Genomic DNA, 21,468 nt, shown 5'->3' with positions numbered 1-21,468 from the left:
TCATTGAAGGGGAGTTCTCAGTAGAAAGAATGGTAGCAGAAATTAACAAGCTTGGCAAAGCCAAGAGGTCTGATTTAATGCGCTCATTCAGAGTGAGTTTACGACAGGTAGTCAGCAGGAGCAACCAGAGAGGGTGATAGTAGTAAAGTAGTACCTCATGCAGTTCAATGCAAGTACTCGAGTGGAAGCAGAAGCGTACACACAAACAAGCCAAGATCATTACGTGAGAGATGAACACTCTACTGGGCTGAGCCAAGACAAGATTAAGAAAGTCACAAGCTAATGGCTGGAAGAGGCTTGCTGAAGTCAGTCATTCATTGATTGTTTGAAAGGGGCATTTCACTTAACAAATGTGGTGGGGTAATGGGGTTGAACAAGGAAACACTACATGAGCTTATAGGCGATAAGAATGGATGCAAGATAAGCAAAATCTATGATTATTTAAGTAGCTTTATGTTGGACGATCGAGAAGCAGTTTGAGAAGTGACAGACTAGACTAGAAGACACCAGTTTCCTTGCTTCACTTGAGCCTGGTCGTACTCTACTTTTATCAGCGGGACTCCAGGTGCAACACTATGAGACTTCACTTAACCAAGAGATAGCAAGCTTTCTTAGGGAGGTTCTCCAAAACTTGTTAGGGGTGCACAATAATACAGGTGGTATCACTGGGCACCTGTTCGTGTCTGTAGCCATGGCAGTAGCTCCTATTTGCATTGCAGTGGCTATATATCATCAGAAAGGCAAAACAATACAACCCAAAAGACATAAAACTAGGATTTTGGCCCCTCTGCAGGGATGTTCGGAAGGGAGGGTCTGTAACTATGTGACACTTGTATAATTCGGACATGTACAAGCTGACACAAATCCCTCTCATGGATTGATTTGTATGAATTATTTTTATTTTTTTTATAATCGGCTTTATGTGTCGACCCACTATATCTGTGTATATTATCCATAGGAGTTTGGAATTTAGTATTTGATTTAAATCTATCACGGATTGATGGAGTCTGGGCTTTGAGGCAACTTTCTGTCAAGTGATTTACGTTGTTGCTGAACAGTGCAATTCCGTTTTTTTTATTATGTGATTAATCATGGTCCTCGTAGAAAAAATATATACAAATATATATATATTTTTTTTTTAAAGGGGGAGAGAGAAACCGAACCAAAGACCTCCTTATTTGTGTTATTAGTGACAGGCTGGTTGTCAAAACACAGACCTAAAAAGGTATAGAAGATTATTGCTAATACAACTATCCTCCAATACGTTAAGCCTATTGATATAGTTAACAGTAAAGCACTTGAGAGGCTATGTTACCAAACCCGGAACCAATCTGTGAGCTTGCACTCCGAATTAATAGCCAACCGTACCAACATGGAGCTTAGACGATAAAGGATTACGGTCAACTCAGTAATACATTTTTTATATATTAAGTGCAGTGCCCAATTTTTCTCTCAGAAGCCCATAATCAGCGCTGATCAATATTGGAATTGCTGGATGCCAATTGTGCGTAGCCTTGAGCCCATCTTATGCCTCTTTCTTCCCCCACCAGACACCCCCTGCTCCATCATTTCACTCTTGCAGATTCGGTTTCATCACTGCTTACTCCCTTTGTCACTGGTATTCAGTCTTTCTCTTCTCCTCCTTTACTCTTGGGTTTTCCTTGCTCTGGGTTAAAGTCTGATGAGGAAAAGTAAGTGCTGGTCTCCAAAAAAGGAGTACTGTGAGCCCCACCAGCTCAAAATAAGCACTGGGTTCACCACAATCACACAGGAGGATAAGATTTTGACAGAGGAACTTACTTCAACTTTTTAGTTGAAACATTTAAAAACGTTGCGAACTTATGTGAATACCCTAAGGTTATCCTGGGCGACAGAGTCATCATAAGGATTCTGGGAGCCGAGGCGAAACATTTTGGGGGCCGCTGTACAGAACAAATTTGAACTGTATTACCCATTTCAAGCCCACATAATGACAAACAAATCTAAATTATATTAAATGTTAACAGTCACAAAAACAGTTGATATTTGCCTTGCCAAAAATCCTTAAAATTACACTGAGAGAAAGAGAGAGAGGTTAGATAGAGAAATAGAACAGACCGAGGTCAAATAGAGAAAAGTTCAGTTTCCCAGGGGACACTTGGAAGATGGGGACCCTGGGCAAATGCCTAGTTTGCTTATGTCTTAAAATGTCTCTGCATGGCCCCTCGTTCCCTCCCCTAATCCTAAACACACAATTCAGGACAGTTTCCAAACCTGCAAGCTATTGTGGCAGTGACTTTCATCGCAAAACCGTATCTACCGTTTGGGACTACAGATGGGTTTTCCCCCAAACCCTAGAAGTACTCCAGCACACACAACGTTTGGAATGGGCCCATAATGTTTAAGAGCATAAATATGAAAAAGCAAATTACAGAAATCATTAGAATTCTAATTGGTGCTGCCACTAAACGGGAATATCCCAAGCAGTGCTGGAATGTTGTGGGAACGCGCAGGATTCCTGTTCCGACAGGTATTATTGCTTGGGAACAGGGTTCTTGGCTGGTGCCAGCAGCTTCTCCTGGCTCTGTCCCAACAAAGATACCCAGGCTCTCCTCGGCATACGTCGCAGCCTCACACACATGGTGTGCGGATCTTGCACAGGAGCTGCCTACACAGGGTTGCTGAGGCCATTTTCCTCCTTTTAGTGGTGGTGTGCTGCATTGTTAACTAAAGACACTAATATTGAAAGATGTTTACTTTCCTTTCAATCTGGGCTGGGCTCTCCACATCTGTATAGTTCGCAGGCAATTCATTCCTTTTCAGTAGGTTGTCCCTGGGCTTGGCAGAGGTACGGCATTTCATATCATCTACAGATGGAGCAGCGGATTAGAGGTACAATGAGGCAGTTTATCAGGTAATCTGCTGAGAGATAAACTTATGTTTTAGTGTAGTGTCTTTTTCTTTTTTTAACTTTTGGTTCTTTGCATCTGTACTCCCGCTTATCTATGTCTGGTATGAATATTGTACTTCCAGTTTAGAGTGGGGACTTTACCTTTGCGAACCTTCACGGCTAAGTGGGCAAGTGAGGGCAACAGTAAATGCCCCTTCTGTCAGAAGTGTGAAGAGTCTTATGCTCATGCTCTTTTTGTGAGCCCAACATATACAGCTCCGCGCAAAGCGTGGCTTGCTCCATTATGCAGATTGCGGTCTACTAGAACATGTAGGACTGCAATGAGGATATTGCGAAATGATTCTCTCCCTTGTACTGCAATAGCCGAAGCAAAGTATCTGAGCTGGATGTGGGCTATAAGATCAAAATCTCTCTCAATCAATTGATCAACTAATGTCTAGCATCTATATCTGTAGCTTATTCGCTTTAATCATTGTGTATGTTTAATTACCTATTGTATTTTCAATCAGAACAATCCAATTCTTTTTTTATCTAATGCATTATTCCATATGTTTAATATGATTTTTAACTAAGTGTAAGATTGATGTGTATTTATTAATCCTTTTATTGTATTTTTAAAATATTTACACTGAAACTTTTTGTAACAAAATGAGTTTAAATAGATGTACTTCGCTTTTATGACATTTACTTGACGAATAAAGCTTTTTTACTGATTGGATTGTTAAGCAAAGTGAAAGGGGTTGTAAAATGTGATCTATATGTGGCAAATAAAATTTGCCACTACAATAATGATTCTTTAATTGTCAATTCCTTTTGGTGCAGAGTTTATATTAATTATGCATATGTATGGATGGGACCCTAATGACTGGGGATTAGACAGGCTGGTTCACTACACTAGCATTTAAAATATGTTCCCGTGCTGGCACAGACTGTAATGGTGTTGGGTAGAATGTTTAATATGATACATGATTGGTCTTGTATATTTCGGATGCATAAATAAATAGAGCGCATGTTGTGCAGAATTGTCAAACGCTATAAGTTTGCTGTTTCATGTATAAAACCAATAAAAACACAGTTTAAAATAAATATGCATATGTACTTGCAGACATTAGACGTTAGGTTGCCTACCGCTGAATGCATATCTTCCGATTCAGTCTTGCTGGACTCCGCCCCCCTTTAACCCTACCACTGCAGTGACCCTATTTTAGCGTTACCAGGTATTTATTTTCAAATGCCTGCTCTGATCACAAGACATTGATCCCATGTCAGTCAATCACTGACGCTGGAACTTACCAGCAATGCACAAGTGTAGGGTAGAAGCATTTTAGTAAATTTTGAGCAGTTTGACTTAAATTCAATTGCTTTTTTTTTTTTTTTAAACAAAAAAAACCCAGCAGAACACAACCGAACAGAATGTGCATTCAAACCATGCCTGGTGTCTCGATTCTGGTGTGAAAACTGTTAAAAGCGGCAGTGGGGCAGGCGCGTGGAACGCAAACGATCATGACGCACATTTCATTTCCTGAGCAGAAGGAAATGCATCTTTCACACGCGCCAGTACACATGCTTATGTTCAGCAACATTGCGCAGTGCATCCACCACGTCATCAAAATGCATATAGTTCAGCATGTAAGCTGAAGGACTCCAAAGGACGCCCATAGACCCAATGTACATTATTTATGTATTTATTGCATTTATAGAGCACACTGTCACCTGTCAGGCATCCTGGGAGGGCTTCACAGCCTTGACCTGGGTGTGCAGCACTATATATAAATAATGCAACCAGACCAAAAAAAAGTGCCTCAGGGGTATGACAAGGACTATATAAAATAACAGAATATAAATCAATTTGTTAGCTAAATAATGTCTTCAAAATCCCATTAAGAGCCTGGTCGGGGTCCCAGAAAGCAGCTATTCTCTTCTATTAACCAAACTCTGCTTTTCAAGCGAATTACATTTACTTCCCAGGTTCTTTCCTGCTGGTTTAAGAAGCTTTGAATGGGCGCTGCCGCCGCCTTTGTAAGGTCTATCAGATTGCACGGAGGGCCCCCGGTGAACAATTGGTTATTAACATTCTGAGGAACAAAGGCCCTGCTTGTGAGGCCCGGCCGACCGTGAAAGGGCGGAGTCGGATCTCTGGGACACCTGAGAGGCCTCAGCTGCGGCCCTGCTCCGTCCTTTCTGGGGATTAACCTCTGCTCGGTACAAGAATGAACGCCAAGCTGTGTATCCTCCCAGGGAGAGCTCATTCAGGCCAGGCTGCAACCCTAGCGCGCCAGGTTCGGTACCCCAGTGCTACAGAAAGCCTCCCCTATCGGTTTCACATTCCTGCCTAATACCTGCGAGCACGCCACTTGCATTAGTTTTTTTCGGCTCATTTTTAAACCCAAAGGGGGTAATTACAGATGGTGTCGTTTTTACCTGGATGATGCAGAACAATGGTTTCCAGGAGAAATCTATATGTTGGTTTCTGAGCCTCACAGAGGTGCGTTAAGGCCAACGCTTGTACAACTTGTGCGACAAATGCTTAGCTGGTCTGTGACTGCAATCCTTATATCCTGTGGGGGATGTTTAATGGGCAAACGATAAACTGACTGAACCTACATCTATCCATCTTACATGGTTGGGTCGCCACTGTTAAGGTAGGTCAGAATTTCCATAGAAACAGCGTTTTTGTTTTGCTAATAACTTTGGAACCATTTGACAAATCTTCACAAAACTTAAATTTAAAAAAAAAAGGAAAAGAGAAAGTTCATCCACCTCGGCTCCTTCCTGATAGGTTTACAGGTGATCTGTCAAGGGGGGGGGGGGGGGGGGGGGGGGGGGAGAGACGGGAGGGGATAGGCAAAGAAATAGGGAACACTCCCAAAACCTGTTAATTCCATAGGAAATTTTGATAACCGATGTAGAAGAAAATGGCTGAACAGAACGCCAAATTTTGCAGAAAAAAGGAAGCAAGAACTTTAATCAGAAAGCATGCTTTTTGTGATTGTGTAAATCCATTCAGCTGGTTTCAGAAATAAGCGTTAAAGAGGTGCTTGGGGTGGACTTGAAAGGGTTAAAACCCCAAAAAACTAGTTAGATCTGGTGAGGTGTTCCCGCAGGAGTTCTATAAAATAGAGCTATCTGACAAAGGGAGCCCTACCCTTGCCCTGCACCAAAAAAGAAAGTTTGTGTTGCGGGTAATGTGTACTCTGCGGGACCCAACACAGCCCTCCTGTGCGGCACAAGCAGCACCCTAGTGGCAGGGCGGGACTGTGCCAGCTTCAATGAGCTTGCATGGTACTGCAGTACCATTTCGGTGGAGCTTGTGTGGCGGTACCACATGAATACTGTAAAACAATTGTTAAAAAGTAAATAAATGGGAGAAATATGGGGTGGGGTCTGCGGAGGGTTGGCCTCAGGTCACCCAAGGTGGTTTGGAGCAGACCGAGGCTCAGGGATTCACAGATATGGTCTAGCACTGTGAGGCCTGGGGAAGTGGTCTCCTACTTTTGGACCTTGTATCTATGACCTAGAGTTGTGAAGGGGAAGGGGCCTCCATCCATGAGCTAGTGTTAGGTACAGCAAGAGGGGCCCCTGTCACGGGCCTCACCGCCATGACGTACTGCTATGAAGCCCTGGCACCACTTCCTTGATCCTCACGCTAAGAAACAACTAAGATGCAGTGCAGTTCTTGGAGACCAGTGTTTGGGGGGGGGGGTGTCATCACTCTCTCCTGATCCCCATACATATCACCAAGCACTGTGGGACCCAATCCAGAGTTACTAGGACCTGGGTAGGGGCCCCATTCACCTGGGCCTTGCAGCCATGATCAATAGCTGTGAGCCCAGGGAAGGGGCACCCTCTCCTTAGGCCTTATACCCATGACCTAGTACCATGAGCTCAGTCCAGATTTACTAGGCCAAAGAATGGGTCCCACCTCCCAGGGCCCCGCAGCCATGATCCAGCGATGCGAGTTCCAGAGCCAGCACAGCGGAGGCACAATGTAGGGGGTGCCCTGTCCGTGGCCTCAGAGCCATTGTGCAGCTCTCCGAAGCCAAAGTGTAGGGTCCCCGTTCCTCAGGGTCTTTCAGCCAGTGCCTAGTGCTTCGAGGCACTCACGTCTTTCGTACACCCACGAGGTTGCTGTGTTAGCGCCTCTACCACTAACCTTAGAAAAGCTAACATGCCCTTGCAGTGCGAGAAGCATTTCTGGCAACTCTAAGGGAGATTAGATATGGGAGGTGGCACATGAGTAGTGCGGGCAGGGGAGAAGAGAAAGAGAGAGAAAGAGAGCGAGAGAGAGAGCGAGAGAAAGAGAAAGAGAAAGAGAAAGAGATAAAGAGAGAGAGAGAGACTTCTTGACGATGAGCTGAGCATCGCACCCTGGGCAGCTGCTCATACTGTTCATGCTAGCACCAGCCCCGATCACCGATATAAGTTACAGAAAGGACTTGGGTGACCGGGATGGAAGAGGTCACTGCTGCCCTTCGTTGTTTCCATGAAACTGCTACCAACATGCATGCAGTGGGGTGCTAAGAGCCTGCTCTGGGGCAGTCAGCCTACACACAAGTCCTGTGAGGAGCAGAGCATATATATATATTTTAAAATATCTTTATTGGTCTTTTCTGTTTTTAACATGAATATCATCACAACTTTATGCAGAACCCTCAAATATGAGAAGCAAAAATAGGAAACACATATTTAAAAGAATATTATCCAGTGCAGCAACATGCATCTATCAGGGTATGATGTAAACGGAGCCAACATGGAATCCACAGTGGGCCTATCAGCAGCAACCCTCAGTGTGACCACTCAGTACATCCTACCAAAGCCACCACTGGCATTAAATTGTGAAGATATGCCAGTGGTGGCCTAAACCCCGTGCATCCACAGAGCCAGAACAGGCGGAAGATCCTTCTCTCACATTGCAGCCAAGACCTGGAACGAGCTATCGCTAGACATCAGACGCGCCCCCTCCCGGAACACCTTCAGGAAGATCCTCAAGACCTGGCTCTTCGGCTAAACAGTGCTGCTGACCCCCTCCCCCCTCCTTGAGACCCTCATGGGTGAAAAGCGCGCTTACAATTCCCCTGATTGATTGATTCCATCTGAGCTTCTTTGATCCAGACTGAAAAGGGCTGTAATTGTTGATCAATGACTCCAATGAGAGAAGACAAGACATCCAGCAGGTCTGATCAAATGGGTCATTTATTTTTCAAAAGAAGGGTAAAATCCACAAATTGGATAGATGCTGTCTCAATACTACAGTCTGATCTAAAACCTTTCTTGGTCGTTTTTCCCAAGGAATGATATGTGTGTGATTGGCCAGTAGTCATTTAAGTTGCCTTGGGTTAGAATTTGAGCAGCAGTAGCATTTATTCAGTTTTGAGGGCACACAGGAAAACATCCTGTGCAACAGAAGTGTTCACAATGCCGAGCAGTGGGATAAGGAATTTTCAACTGAGGCTTTTCACAATGGCCCGGAGGAAATACAATAACTAAAACAACCAACCCTTTCAGTTCTTTCTACACCCCAGAACACAAATGCATACATTTCCCAAACTTTGGAAAGAGATAGAAAGAAATTCTGCATTTTAATAGTTAAAACAAAATTAACTATAAAATGCGGACTTCAATTGCTAATAACATACACAGTTGTAATACAATTTTTATATTATGTAATCACACTGCGACATTATAAGCAAACACAAATTAACCTATTGTAATGAATGTTCGCTTAAATGCTGATGGATTGTTTTTATGCTAACTCATGTTTAATGAAAGACCTGTTTAAGCATTTAAATAGTTGCTCTGCAAGAGATGTTTATCGGTTTCTTACCACTGCAGATGTAATTTTCCGGAAGCCTTCTGTTAACTAGCGGTAAGGCATTTGTTATGTATCAGGCGACTGATAGAGAGAGTCTTACGAGGAGGAGAGAAGATGGCAGGAAGCTCAACTCGTGGGAAGATCTGTCTGACCCACAAGATTCTGTTCAAAGTAACAAACCAAGGACATAGCTGTGTATAGCCCACTGTAAAGACGTGGGAAACTGGAGAGCTTACCTGCTCCCAGCCTTTGGAGGAGAATGATTAGTTCCTGAAAGTAGGGATGAGATGCAATGTTGCTTACTAGTTGATTCAATGCCCATTAGATTCCCCAGGTTAGACTAATGTTCTGATTTGTTACCTTTGCCTCAAATTGTAAAGCCAATGGCGGGGAGGGTTGAGAATTATACCTGTTTGAGATGCAAAAACCCCGCCCTGGCAAAAGATGGAGGAACAAGCTGAAAACAGGAGTTTACCGGCCCTTAACATGGTTTACCTCTCATAGATTTGGAAGCAAGTTCTAAGGTTGCAACAAAGCGTACTACACTTTCAGAAAAGACAGCTACATTGTGGCGGTCACCACCACCAGCGCGCTCTTTGTGGGGGAACTGTGGTCCCTGCAAATCTTCCCAAGCAAAAAAATAATAACACTCCACATACCCCTTAATGTCAAACAAAAAGAACAATCCTTTCATAAGCAATAAAGAAATACTCATGTAATTTTTCACCCATAATACTGATTTAGTAAGGCTTCACAAACTGGATGCCACCGCAAACGCATGTATACCTGGACGTTTTAAACTCTGCAACATATTCACCATCTTTCCCTTTAAATCAGTGAATGCTAGACGCTCAACCTCAAGACCACAAGCAGCCACACAAAATGATGAAGCATGAGGAACGTATCTTATAGGTTTACTTTCTATTACTTACCAATAGTATTGGCTGTCCACAGTACGGTCACTGCCACCTGGTCATTGCAGGAATATTGAGCGATTGTTATATTCAGGACATCAGCAATCAAATTCTTTCCAGCAGAATTAAGATATGGTGTGCAGTCTGAAACATTAAAATAAACAAAATGACAAACAAATCCCAAATACCATCAATACTCTGCTCAACATGGTTTCATGAATGCCACCGTCTGTAGTAGATACAGTATTTGGTGTTCCTGCACAAAAACCCCTTCGCCCAGACATTGAAACTATTAGGTGTGTGAAGTTTACCACACTTGGAAATTGTCAAATGGAATTATATCAAAACCCTCAGTTCAAACATACCAAAATCCAGTATTGCACCCCATACATTTCACTCACTGTGGGATTGGATTTTATCAGTGTGATATGAAGCACAGCAAACCACCCATAATCAAGACTAATGCTCCCTGCATCAATGGATAGAGCCCTGTCCATATCTGGGAGTGTTAGTAAGGCATGTAGGGGCTTATGGCAATGACCATTCCTCAGAGAAGCAGGACTGTCAGGGTTGTGATGAAGTTAGAGGCGGTGGTTCCCCATATCAGGTCAACAACTAGATGTACATGATAGGCCTTGTGGTCTTTTTCGGACCTCCCTTGGCAACTAGTTCACACCTGAATTTGTGACATTTTTAATTTCCATTTACTTGACCTTTACGTGGAGAAAATTATACGAAACCATAATGCCGGGAGCGATGCCACATTCCTGCGAAAGCACTTCAACTTTAGGCTCAAACATTAATTTTTTTCCATGCCTCCTAACTACTCAAGGTACACAAAAGTGAGCAACCCAATATACCCTTGAGGGTTTGGGCAATAGATACGTTATGGTAATTGGACCTTCAAGGGTTTTAATTGTCTTTATGTTTCAAATATTATTTTAAATATCTATAAATCGTACGACCTGATATATTTGATGCCGTTAATGCACAACAACTGTGACAAATGTTTTTTAAGTCAATTTCTGTTTGTCACTAAACAGTGATCTTTTTGAGACAAAAGAGAGCAAAAGAAAGGGTGTATATGAAAGAGTATTCGGATTTAATATTTGTTACAAGGGTACATGATAGATATACAACGTTGTAAGAGAACATACAAATAAATTGATCTACAAAAATTCTCTATACAACAATTGCAAGAGCTTTTCTACCTATTTACAATCTAATTTATTATCCGGTAGAAAAAGCAAGTGTCGACGTTTCGGTCTCTATTCTTGCGTTTCCGCAATAAACCATGCTTACTGTGGAAGTTATATTTGGCCAATATGAATATAGACTGCTTTGTTCCATTAGATATATATGGAGCATTGTTAGTAGTCTTTGTAGTTAGAAAACCTCTATGGATACTATTTGCCGGTTTAAGAACATCCTAACGATTTATGCACTGATGCCAGATAAAGTAGTTAATTTCTTTGCAGTTATTAGTAGGGTATACGACTGTTTGGCAACCTTTGGTGAACTTTGTATTTTTAATGAGAGCCTGTGTAATTATGCAACGAAAAATTACAAAATTTAATATTTTGCTTTGATGAACAGTAATTTTGCCATATGTAAAATATCACCTTCCAAGATGGCCGCCAGTTTGCTATCAGACACATTGGACCCTTTGACAAACGATAGTCCTCTTTTGATCTCTAAATGAAAGTCCTCTTTTGATCTCCAAACGAAGCCCTTTAAAAAGCTTCGGGTTACATGCATTCATTCTTGCTCCTGAACTGACTTGGAAGTGAAGGGCTGCAGCAAACTAATTTCAGGTATTTGACAGAGCAGGCAATTTAGATAATTCCCCCCTAATTCCCCCCTACTTGCTTGGCTTAAATTCAATACTGAACCTTTAACTAATACACATTTTTGGTGTTTTTTAGTTGTTGAGAGCTGACTGCGATAGACTCAACGTTGTAACTACAAACGCCAGAATAACACAATAGGAGATTTTCACAATTTTCTTAGGTATGTTACTCTCTGAATAAAGCTATTGAAAGCCTCATAATATTGGAGGTCCCACACTAGTATTTTAAAATTTCATAGTTTTGTAGGCCCCCTACTATAACATTAACTTATGTGTTTGATTAACTAAATCCTAACGGTTAATATCGGATCGGCCTGATTGAGGTACAAAATAAGATGATAGTGAGAGACTATATTTGTTTAAGAGTAACACAAGCATAGGAATTAATTGCTTCTCTCCACCTGTCCACAGATATTTTATCGGCTCAATTCCTTTTCTATACACCTATGAAGTCAGGCGAATAAGGACTTCAAACAGGTATTTATTGACCATGCTGAGACAGTTTGTTCTTTGTCGCTTGCACGATAATGCGATCCATGTAGTGATATTTCTTATAAATAAATTTGTATTCTTAAATTTAGTTGCTCGATATAAAGAAATAGAGGTTCACCCCCCCCCCCCCCACTCTCTCCGGTTTTTTAGAAAAATTAGTTTAAACCAGCATTTAGTAATTACACTGAGTGTTATGTCTTCAATCCTTTAGAGACGAATGTTCAGCCCCGGTTGTTTTTAAGTTATCTGAAAAACTAGCAAAGGACATAGAGTAGTTCCATAGACCGATCTCATGGAAGATATATTTAACTTGTGGATGTCGATGTCAGTCAAAATATTGTCTCTAAGGCCAGTGTTCTCAAACAGACATTTCTTTTGGTTGTGATGCAGGTTATTCTACTAAGAGAGATACAATCATTTCGATTTATGCCGTGTCGCACATTACCACTATAATCAGAACTTCCGTGGTTGAGGTAATTTTTTATATACATACATGACACTCTTTAAGGCCAAGACATCATTTTCAAGTAAATGCAATAAATAATGGATTATATTGTTCCAAGACATATAGACATTATTTAATAACTGAAATTGAAGTATTATCACAAACTAATGTTTTCTTGTAAATGTAACCACAGTTCAAGCATGAGTGACTCTTTATCCTTCTGCTTTGACAATCATGCAAACCGCTTTCTTTGAAAGGTCATTTTTAAATCATTCAATGCACTATATCATTTAGTGTTGAATCAGAAAACAATTTAATTGTGAAATAGACATCTATACAATGATTGCATTTGATGGAAGTAACCATTTGGGATGTATAACTTAGATAATTCTGAATCAAACTCTAGAATGATATGTAAATAGATATACAATGTATTTTGTTTTATAAAATATTGAGAGCTCAGGGTGTTATATATTTTGATAACTGCTTATTTCCTAAGCATAGGATACTTAGATGGTTTTTTAATGGCATCTTTGTTATTTTTAGGGTCTCCCAAGATATGATTTTTTATGTCCTGAGGATGGTCTCGGAAACGCAAGAATAGAGACCGAAACGTCGACGCTTGCTTTTTCTACCGGATAATAAATTAGATTGTAAATAGGTAGAAAAGCTCTTGCAATTGTTGTATAGAGAATTTTTGTAGATCAATTTATTTGTATGTTCTCTTACAACGTTGTATATCTATCATGTACCCTTGTAACAAATATTAAATCCGAATACTCTTTCATATACACCCTTTCTTTTGCTCTCTTTTGTCTCAAAAAGATCACTGTTTAGTGACAAACAGAAATTGACTTAAAAAACATTTGTCACAGTTGTTGTGCATTAACGGCATCAAATATATTAGGTCGTACGATTATAGATATTTAAAATAATATTTGAAACATAAAGACAACTAAAACCCTTGAAGGTCCAATTACCATAACATTCCTAACTACTCAAAGCACTACAATAAGCATGTACATCCAAACAAAGAGGTAAGCGGGTGAAAAATGGAATGCCACACACACAAAAAAAATTAAAATAAAGACAATCCTCAGGAAAAAAAAGTCAATATACAGAACACAACCCTACGTCGGTCGTTTTGAACTAATCAGAAATGCATACATTGAGAACGCTGAAGAAACTAGTCCAAAGAGAACCGCAACTGTAGCTTGGGAATGGCATTTTAGGGTGCGGCCCTTGTTGGACAATTACTTCACCCGGGTAGCATTAAAAATACATTAATTTAAAAAATGTAAAAAGACTTACTGTCATATTTAAATGTGATGTTTGGCAGATCATTGGTCTTGCTGAAAAATGGCACCCCCTGTTGGAGGAAAACACTCATTACTCAAAACATTCGATTTATATGCCAGGCAGAGTAACAGCAGATATCATTTAACAACAGGCGCTAACCCAGGGCTTTGAGTGTTGTGGGTCCCTGGTCTCGGACCAGTTAGTATTTTAAAACATACATTTAAACGAGTCCCTATTGAGCCTTATATTAATGTTCTTATCTTCACGGGAAATAACATTGACAGATTTCTTAACAATTAATGTAAACAAAGTTAACGTAATCCACATCAGCAATTTAGTTTGTTATATTTTACATGTTTTACTTAATCTTGCACCAAAATACCAATCATGTGGCACACTAAAAGGATCGCAGAAATGTAGTTTGATTGTTTAAGCCGCATACTAAATTACAAAGGCCACACCCCTTTTAAAGACTCTTCCCCCCCCCCACACACACAACACACACACACACTTTTTACATCCCACTTAAAGCTCTGTGCTAACAACACAAATGATGCATTGGTGTAACCCCATTGTGGAATGTTGCTACTGAGTTCTAAAACACATGGCTCACCAGGTGATAAAAATACAAAAAATAAATATTCAATTGTTACTTGTGAGCGAGTCAAAAATGTGTGTGTTCCACTAAAACCCGGCACAGGTGCACACCCAAACATTCTGCATTGGTTCTCTAGCGAAACCACTCAATAAATGGGTGCTGTGTCGGTGTCTGGTGTACACATACCACCCCAATGCTTCTCGAAAGCAAGACGTAGATAGAGACATCTCTTTAAACAGTCATTTGCAATATAATAGGTGTCGCATTTACGTTTGTGAAAACGCCTATGCTGCGCTTTAACTCTAACGTCGGCAGCGCCCCTTTGTTTAGAGGAGCTGTGCCTAAAGAAAGGGGTGTGGCTGCCATTAAAGTGAAAGCACTGTATAGGGTGCTTTTACAAAAAAAAAAATAGTTTGTCAACTTGACTAACAAATGCTTTTTATGTAAAAGCACCCCACGCCGCTCTTTCACTTTAAATGGCAGCCACGCCCCTTTCCTTAGACTCGCCTCATTTAAGGCAAGGGGCGCGGCCGCCATTAAAGTAAATGTGGGATGGGGCAATTAATAAAAGAATAGTTTAAAAAAAAAATATTTAACAAACACATGCAGCAGCGTTTGGTGCAGCAAATAAAGCAAAGGCATGGCCGCCACTATAAGCATGGCGCTCCGTGCTACGTAAAACTAATAATAAAGGGTTGCGAGAGAGCGTGTCCTGCCTGTAACAGCAGCCATGTTAAAACCATTAAATGAAATTGTGTACAGAAGCTCAAGACTCCTGAGTAACAACACACTCAACAGGGGGTATCTCCATGGGAGGCTACAAAATGAGACAAGGCGGTACTAAGGCAGGACTATTCAGCTTTTTGACCAATGAACAGCTACAGTTTTCAGTGGACAATGGCTAAACCCAATGAAAAATATGGGTGGAGAATGGACGGAGCTTTAAGTCCCCACCTCAATACAGCAAGCCTCGCAGAGCAGCGCATGCGCTGCCCAGGCTCGACCTAAAAACAATACATCAAAAAATAATTCAAAGTCCACAAACCAGCTACCGCTCTGATCACTCCTTGGCGTTGATTGTCTTTGATCCAGTTCAGTGCTCTGTTGTGTTTGGACTAGGTTTGTGCTATGGAAATACTACATAAATACGCAAACATATGGAATTGATTTTTTTGCATTGAGGAAAAAACAAATATTTCAAAATACTGAAGATAACAGGAGTGCAACAATGATCAAACGGGTCTATTCTATAACCAGCTGTTATTATACAGGTTGCACGAACTACGAGATTCACAATGCCACCCGTGAGGGGAAACATGAAGTGCACTTCAAAGGCACTAGATGATTTGCTGGAGTGAGGGCCACATTCTGGTGTAGGGAAAACGTTTGTAATTTGTAGGTTAAGATATAATGTTCCTGCATTGAGTTTGTGTGCTCGTCAAAATTAAACAGGCAGAACTACAGCTGCATGATTTAGAAATTAAATGGTAAATCTGTGGCAGTGAGTTCTAAAAGCATTGGGACTGACACCTCCTCGTTAGCTGCCTATGAGAGGAGGATGCAGTCACTCACTGGTCGCAGAGTGGGATAGGGTCAGTGAGACTGTTGATCCAACCCAACCCCCCACCCCTGTGACGAGGCGTCAGTGATACCCTTGGCACTTCAGGGCTTAAAAGTGACATTCTCAGTTATGAAGTTATCAGTGAGGGGAAAATCCTTGAGGCACTTTACCAGGCTGAGGAGATCATGTCCACTGGGCTGTGACATCTTCAGCTCCGCAAAGTTCAGTACCTGGTCTACACTTCTATAAAACAGCACTCTCTATATAAAAGCAGTGCATTATACCAACTTTGTAATTCCCCACCTACCGTCATTGCTGAAATGCTGCACTGTATATTTAAATAGATTCCCTTCTTTTGCCTTGGTCAGTGTTTTTTGTTGCATTTTTAGGTTTCTACTATTGTGGACAATACCCAAAAACTTTGAGCTTTTCAGCGATTGGCTTTCATGTCAATTTTCTGTGGTTGCTTTTTATTTAACGGCTTTCCCTAGTTCTTTAATTCGGCAGAACTTTTTAAACCATCCTTTTAATTGGACGATATGTATTCTTCCACTGCTTAGTCAGGAGACAACTTTTTCTTAGAGCATTCTGTGCAGCTTCATGTGCTCTCTCCTTCGAGTGCTGCTTCCACATTTAACTACTCCCAGTGTTGCTCCTCCGGGCCCCTTGCAGTTAGTCTTTTGTTTCTCACAACCCTGTTGTCCTGCATACCCCATGCTCGCTGTATTGCTCTCCTCTTGCTTTTTCACTTGAGTTCCTTTATACATTTTTCAATTTCTTAAATTTTAAACACCCACCCACTAAGGTCCTTCATTATCTTCTCCCCTCGTCGAAGCTACATTTGAATTATTTTATTTCATCCTTTTGGCGCACTTTATTTATCAATCTTGGAACTGTAAAACCCAATTATGGCTGCTATGTTATGATGCATGTGTGTACACACGTTTGGTGACACTGGGGGTCACTGAGTGTAATGATGGACGCACCCATATGCATCACCGCACTTTTCTTTTTTTATATGATGCTATTTGGCATGAACAGTAACTTTTCCTCCTAATGCTGAAATGAGTTGGTAAAATGCTTTGACAAAGCCAAAAGGTTTGTTTCGGTAAAACCAAAAGGCTTTTGTATGGTGGTAAAAAGCACAGGGGGGACCGTACCGAGACCTATCCAAATCACCCACCCAGGGATTCCAATCTCCACCCCCCCTCCCCTCCCCAAGTTTCCCTCTAATGTGATAGAGACAAGCTGACGACATTCCTGCGTTCGATGATAGAACAATTCTCAGGCCGTATTCATTACAAATTGCAAACACAACATTAAAACATTACACGGTATTCCTGCATCTCATTTGCAATATGGACATCACATCATTTTTAGGAGAAACTAATGCACGGTATCTCCTAACCACAGATCTTAAAGGAGTCATGGTTGACCGGCCCCCAGGCACCCATGCATCAACTATTCCAATTGACTCGGGGCCATGACCTGTCTACAAGTTGCACATCCCAAAGCAAACTCACTTGCCCCATCAAGATAGAGGGAGCGAGGGCCAGCATGAAATCTGGACCCCCAAAACCACAACCATGCCAGAGCCAATGCAGAAAAGAATTACTCCCCCGCGCATCCAATGGGAGACCGGCCAAGGTGGTCCTCCTGCTTTGTGTCCAAACACGACTCCTTCCCTGCCAGAAAATCTCCCAAAAGAGATGGGAGGGTATGAAAAATAAAATCCTTTGTGAGTTCAAAGGCAGCACGGTCTTGAGTGCAAGCGTGTCAGTGGTTGCCCGGGGCAGCCAGACCAAAACCAGGTAAGGTGAGTGGGGATGAGTTCTACTTTTAACCCACACGGATACCTGTGCCACCTGTTCAGGCATCCCCATTACACACCTGCCAGCCAATTGTTGACATTGCAGGATGCCCAAGAAAATTCAAAATAAGGCACCCACCGTTGGCCTCCGCCTGGAACCGGTCAGATCCGGCTAGCACCTGCCTAGGGAGGCCTGCCATCAGCTGGTGTTGCCCCTGGTCCAAAATGATCACAGAGATTTAATTTGAATCCAACAGATACCAGGCTTCCTACGGAAACTACGGGAGCAACCATTTTGTTCACTCCGTTTTCTCACATAGCCCTGACACATATTCCTCCATAAAAATGTCTGTGTGTTTTGAATTATATACAAACTAAAAATTATTCAAACATAGCAAGTGTTGGCAGATAACTAGACACAAAAGTGTAGTTTGTGAAATTTTCTTAGCTCCTCAGCAGAAAGGTACTGCTTTTCAATTATTATTTAACATATTTAAAAAAAAATATATTGTAAATGAACGCCCAACTAAGTGTGAATTATTTGAAACAATTTAAAAAAATACTACAATAAAGAATACAAATAAGGGGCAATACGTTCATTGCAAAAACGAGTTAATATATCATTACAACAGGATTTGGCAAACACTACAAGTCTGGCTTTCATGTAAGCAAAGGCACATATACATGCTGTGGCGGAGTTAATGGTGGGACCAAAGGGGTTATTGATGGTGTTGGTGGTGATAATGTCAATGACATTATATAGATAAAGCTACTGAAGTAAAAACAAACATGCAAAAAAAGGACTGTTTTATGACTTTACCAAAGATGAGATATAGAAATGTGTGATTGTTGACTTTTTCACAAATGTAAAATAGTCACTTGTGCATTACAATGCATGAACTCACCCCAGAAGGCAGAATGAAACAAACAGCCAATAGCATGACGGAAGAGATTGATACTCCACATATATTAAATAACTGGTAACAATATGTCTGAAGACACCTGCTCTGTCAAATCAGACAAAAATATATATAAATTGATATCTTCCCAAATAAGAGAGCAAAGGTCGTATTTTTGATTGTAGAAAACAGTTCCTTTATTCTTTTAATCCATAGATAACACGGGATATGTATCTCCTAACTGTTTAGGTTGGTGTCCGGTTCAAAGTAATCGAAAAGGCCTTTATTGATCTGAGCACTTAAATAAGAATTACATTGTACAGAATATTACTTATCAAGCCCTGAAGAAGTCCCATGGGGGAGGAAACGCATCGGCAGTCTTGTCCGTTGTGGGCTGTGTTTTTAAAGAAATTATCTATGGATTAAAAGAATAAAGGAACCGTTTGCTACAATCTAAAATACGACCTGTGCTCTTTTATTTGGGAAGATATTCATTTATATATATTTTTCTGTGTTGGACTAACAATTAACTCCACCAAGTGTTTTTTTGTTATTTCTGAGTGCAGGACCATTTGTGTTGAATTGATTGTGGTGGTTTGTATACCAACTTTATGGGATGCATGTAGGTCACGTTACAGGTCCAGTGCACCTTGTTACTATCACAATATTGTAGCCATGACACGTTGTAACGACTGGTGCTGGATTTCTGTGCTCTGACCTTAATTTTTGTGTTTCTAGACAAAACAAATATGTAGTTAAGACTGGGGGATGTTGAGCTCTACAATTGTGGCACATCTGTGAGACGAAGCAGACACCCATGGTAAAGCTCTGAAATCTTCCTCCCAACTTGAAACACATTCCAGACAGGAGCTTCAGAGATTGCTTCCTCTCTGGGCAGCACAGAGTGGAACACAAAGATGCAAGTAAAAAACAATTCAGACCTAGTTTATGACAAACCACAGCCTGTGCCATCATGCAAAAGTATTCTTCAGCAATACCTGGTTTACTCGGACGAAGGAGAAAAAGTTGATGATTTTCTATGTTTACAATGCTGATAATATGCACGGCTGTCTGTACCAAGTTGAGAACCAAGAAAACAGCTAAAGGACTCTAATCGTTCCGCTGATCAAGGTACACGCTCATGAGCAACTTCTCAAATGATGGGTCTTGTCGAGCATCACTGGGAATACATTCTAAAATTACCCAGTGATCAAGTCCTCAATGGATCTCAGGTACTAAACAAGGAGAATGAGATCTTTATTGGGTGACAACTTCAAATTATCACCTACATGATGATGGACAAATCTCGAAAAGCTTCTCATATAAAGTGAACATGGGGACAGGATTCCTCCTTGAGGTACATCGAAGCGTATGTAGACAGTAAAGGCCACCTGAATTGATCCCATCCTAGAATAAAGATGGCAATAGTTTGGGCATGAGGAATACTAATCCAGCACCCTGATTTTATAAACCCACTTCTACAAGTGATCCACGTTACAGCAAAACCAGCAGGCGGGCACCTCCAGATCAGAAGGTGCAGGCTGTAATCCTGCACCACGACAGTGGAGAGGTTTCCAAACTAAATCCCAGCCACAATATTGACTGGTTAGGTTCTAAATGTCTATGGTCTGGCAGAAAATTACCAAAGTTGTTTGTAAACACCACTCAAGAGGCTTCGCTAATGGAGGATCGTACTGGGCCATGGCTGTACAGGTATTAAGCTGTAGAAGGCATATTCTTACTTGTGTCAACAGTAAACTAGTCTTTAAAGAAGAAATAGAATCTCTGGGATGGATCCAGCTGCCTAGATGGGATTGAAGAGATTTCCCTTGTGTCCAAGGGAAGGGAAACGTAAATCCCTAGTAATTAAAGAGGATTGTGCTTAGTTTACGTTTTTTGCGATATAGTAGTCCAAATTAGACTAGATAATTATCGTGTTAAATATGTCCAGTAATTCAATAGGTTTGGAAGCTTTCTCAAATACCTAACCTTATGCCTTGTTTATACATCTTAATGATTGGTTTATGCAGTGGTCAACCTTTGAGAAGTAACTGTTCTAGTCAATTGACTATGGATTAAAATATCATACAAATGTGTTACTTATTTAAAGAGGTTTAAATTGTATTAATGTGAATGTAGTAGCAGGGTCAATTCTGGAACAACATTACTCCATCCTTGAATTACACTATGCATTCCACATATGGACCTACCTCTACTGTATCCTGCTTCTCAGGATAGCATTGTTGTAAAAGCTCTTTTCCAGAGTTATAGGCCCAAGCCACAGGGGAGGGTCACTCTATAATGAGGTAAAGGGCCATTAGCAGTCAGTCAGATCTTGAGGCAGAGGAGTCCCCAACGCAAAGCTAGACAATAGAATTGAAAACAACAAGCAACATTTTTTTTTACTGAAGACCAAAAGGTGTTAGGGTCTTAGTATATACATTTTTTTAACAGACTTTGTGTCGCTTGATGAATGCAGGTGCTGAGTTGCATTTATTTTTCCAGAGTCACGTGAAAAAACTGTGTATGTTTATCTTGCGACAAGGCTGGGTAAAGGGGGATTCTTCACTTCTGAAAACTTATTTGAAGTTTTCAGTATTTAAGGAGGGTTTAATGACTCATTCTTATTTTTAAAATCATTTTTAACAAATGATAAATGTATTGATATGTTTCTATTCTAGATTATTGTAATTCGGCATATTAATGGAGAACTAGACCAGCTCCTTCAACCGATGTATACACAAAATGGCGTCTTAGCCTTAAGGCTTCGAGTTTTGCGTTAATTCACCTATTAGCACAAAGCAAACTTCAAAAATGGCCAGTTGCAAAATACATTCTTGGCAAAGAAACACAATGCAAGATCCACTTTTTAACGCATAATTATCGCCACCTGCCTAAA

General features: G+C 40.9%; 1 protein-coding gene across 1 annotated transcript in view; it reads right to left on the bottom strand.

Moving 5' to 3' along the window:
- Window positions 1–21,468, bottom strand: part of IL17RD (interleukin 17 receptor D) — a 219,434-nt gene that overhangs the window by 55,866 nt on the left and 142,100 nt on the right. Inside the window, exons 2-3 of the mRNA XM_078661574.1 lie at window positions 13,714–13,771; window positions 9,635–9,760 (exon numbers count right to left, since the gene is read on the bottom strand). Of these exons, the coding sequence (XP_078517700.1) occupies window positions 9,635–9,760; window positions 13,714–13,771 (184 nt within the window). The remainder of the gene's footprint in view (window positions 1–9,634; window positions 9,761–13,713; window positions 13,772–21,468) is intronic.

Source organism: Lissotriton helveticus, chromosome 9, assembly GCF_964261635.1.
Source record: "Lissotriton helveticus chromosome 9, aLisHel1.1, whole genome shotgun sequence".
In the NCBI taxonomy this organism is placed as follows: Eukaryota; Metazoa; Chordata; class Amphibia; order Caudata; family Salamandridae; genus Lissotriton; species Lissotriton helveticus.
Note: the sequence above shows the minus strand (reverse complement) of the source record. Positions and strands in the feature narration are given on the sequence as shown.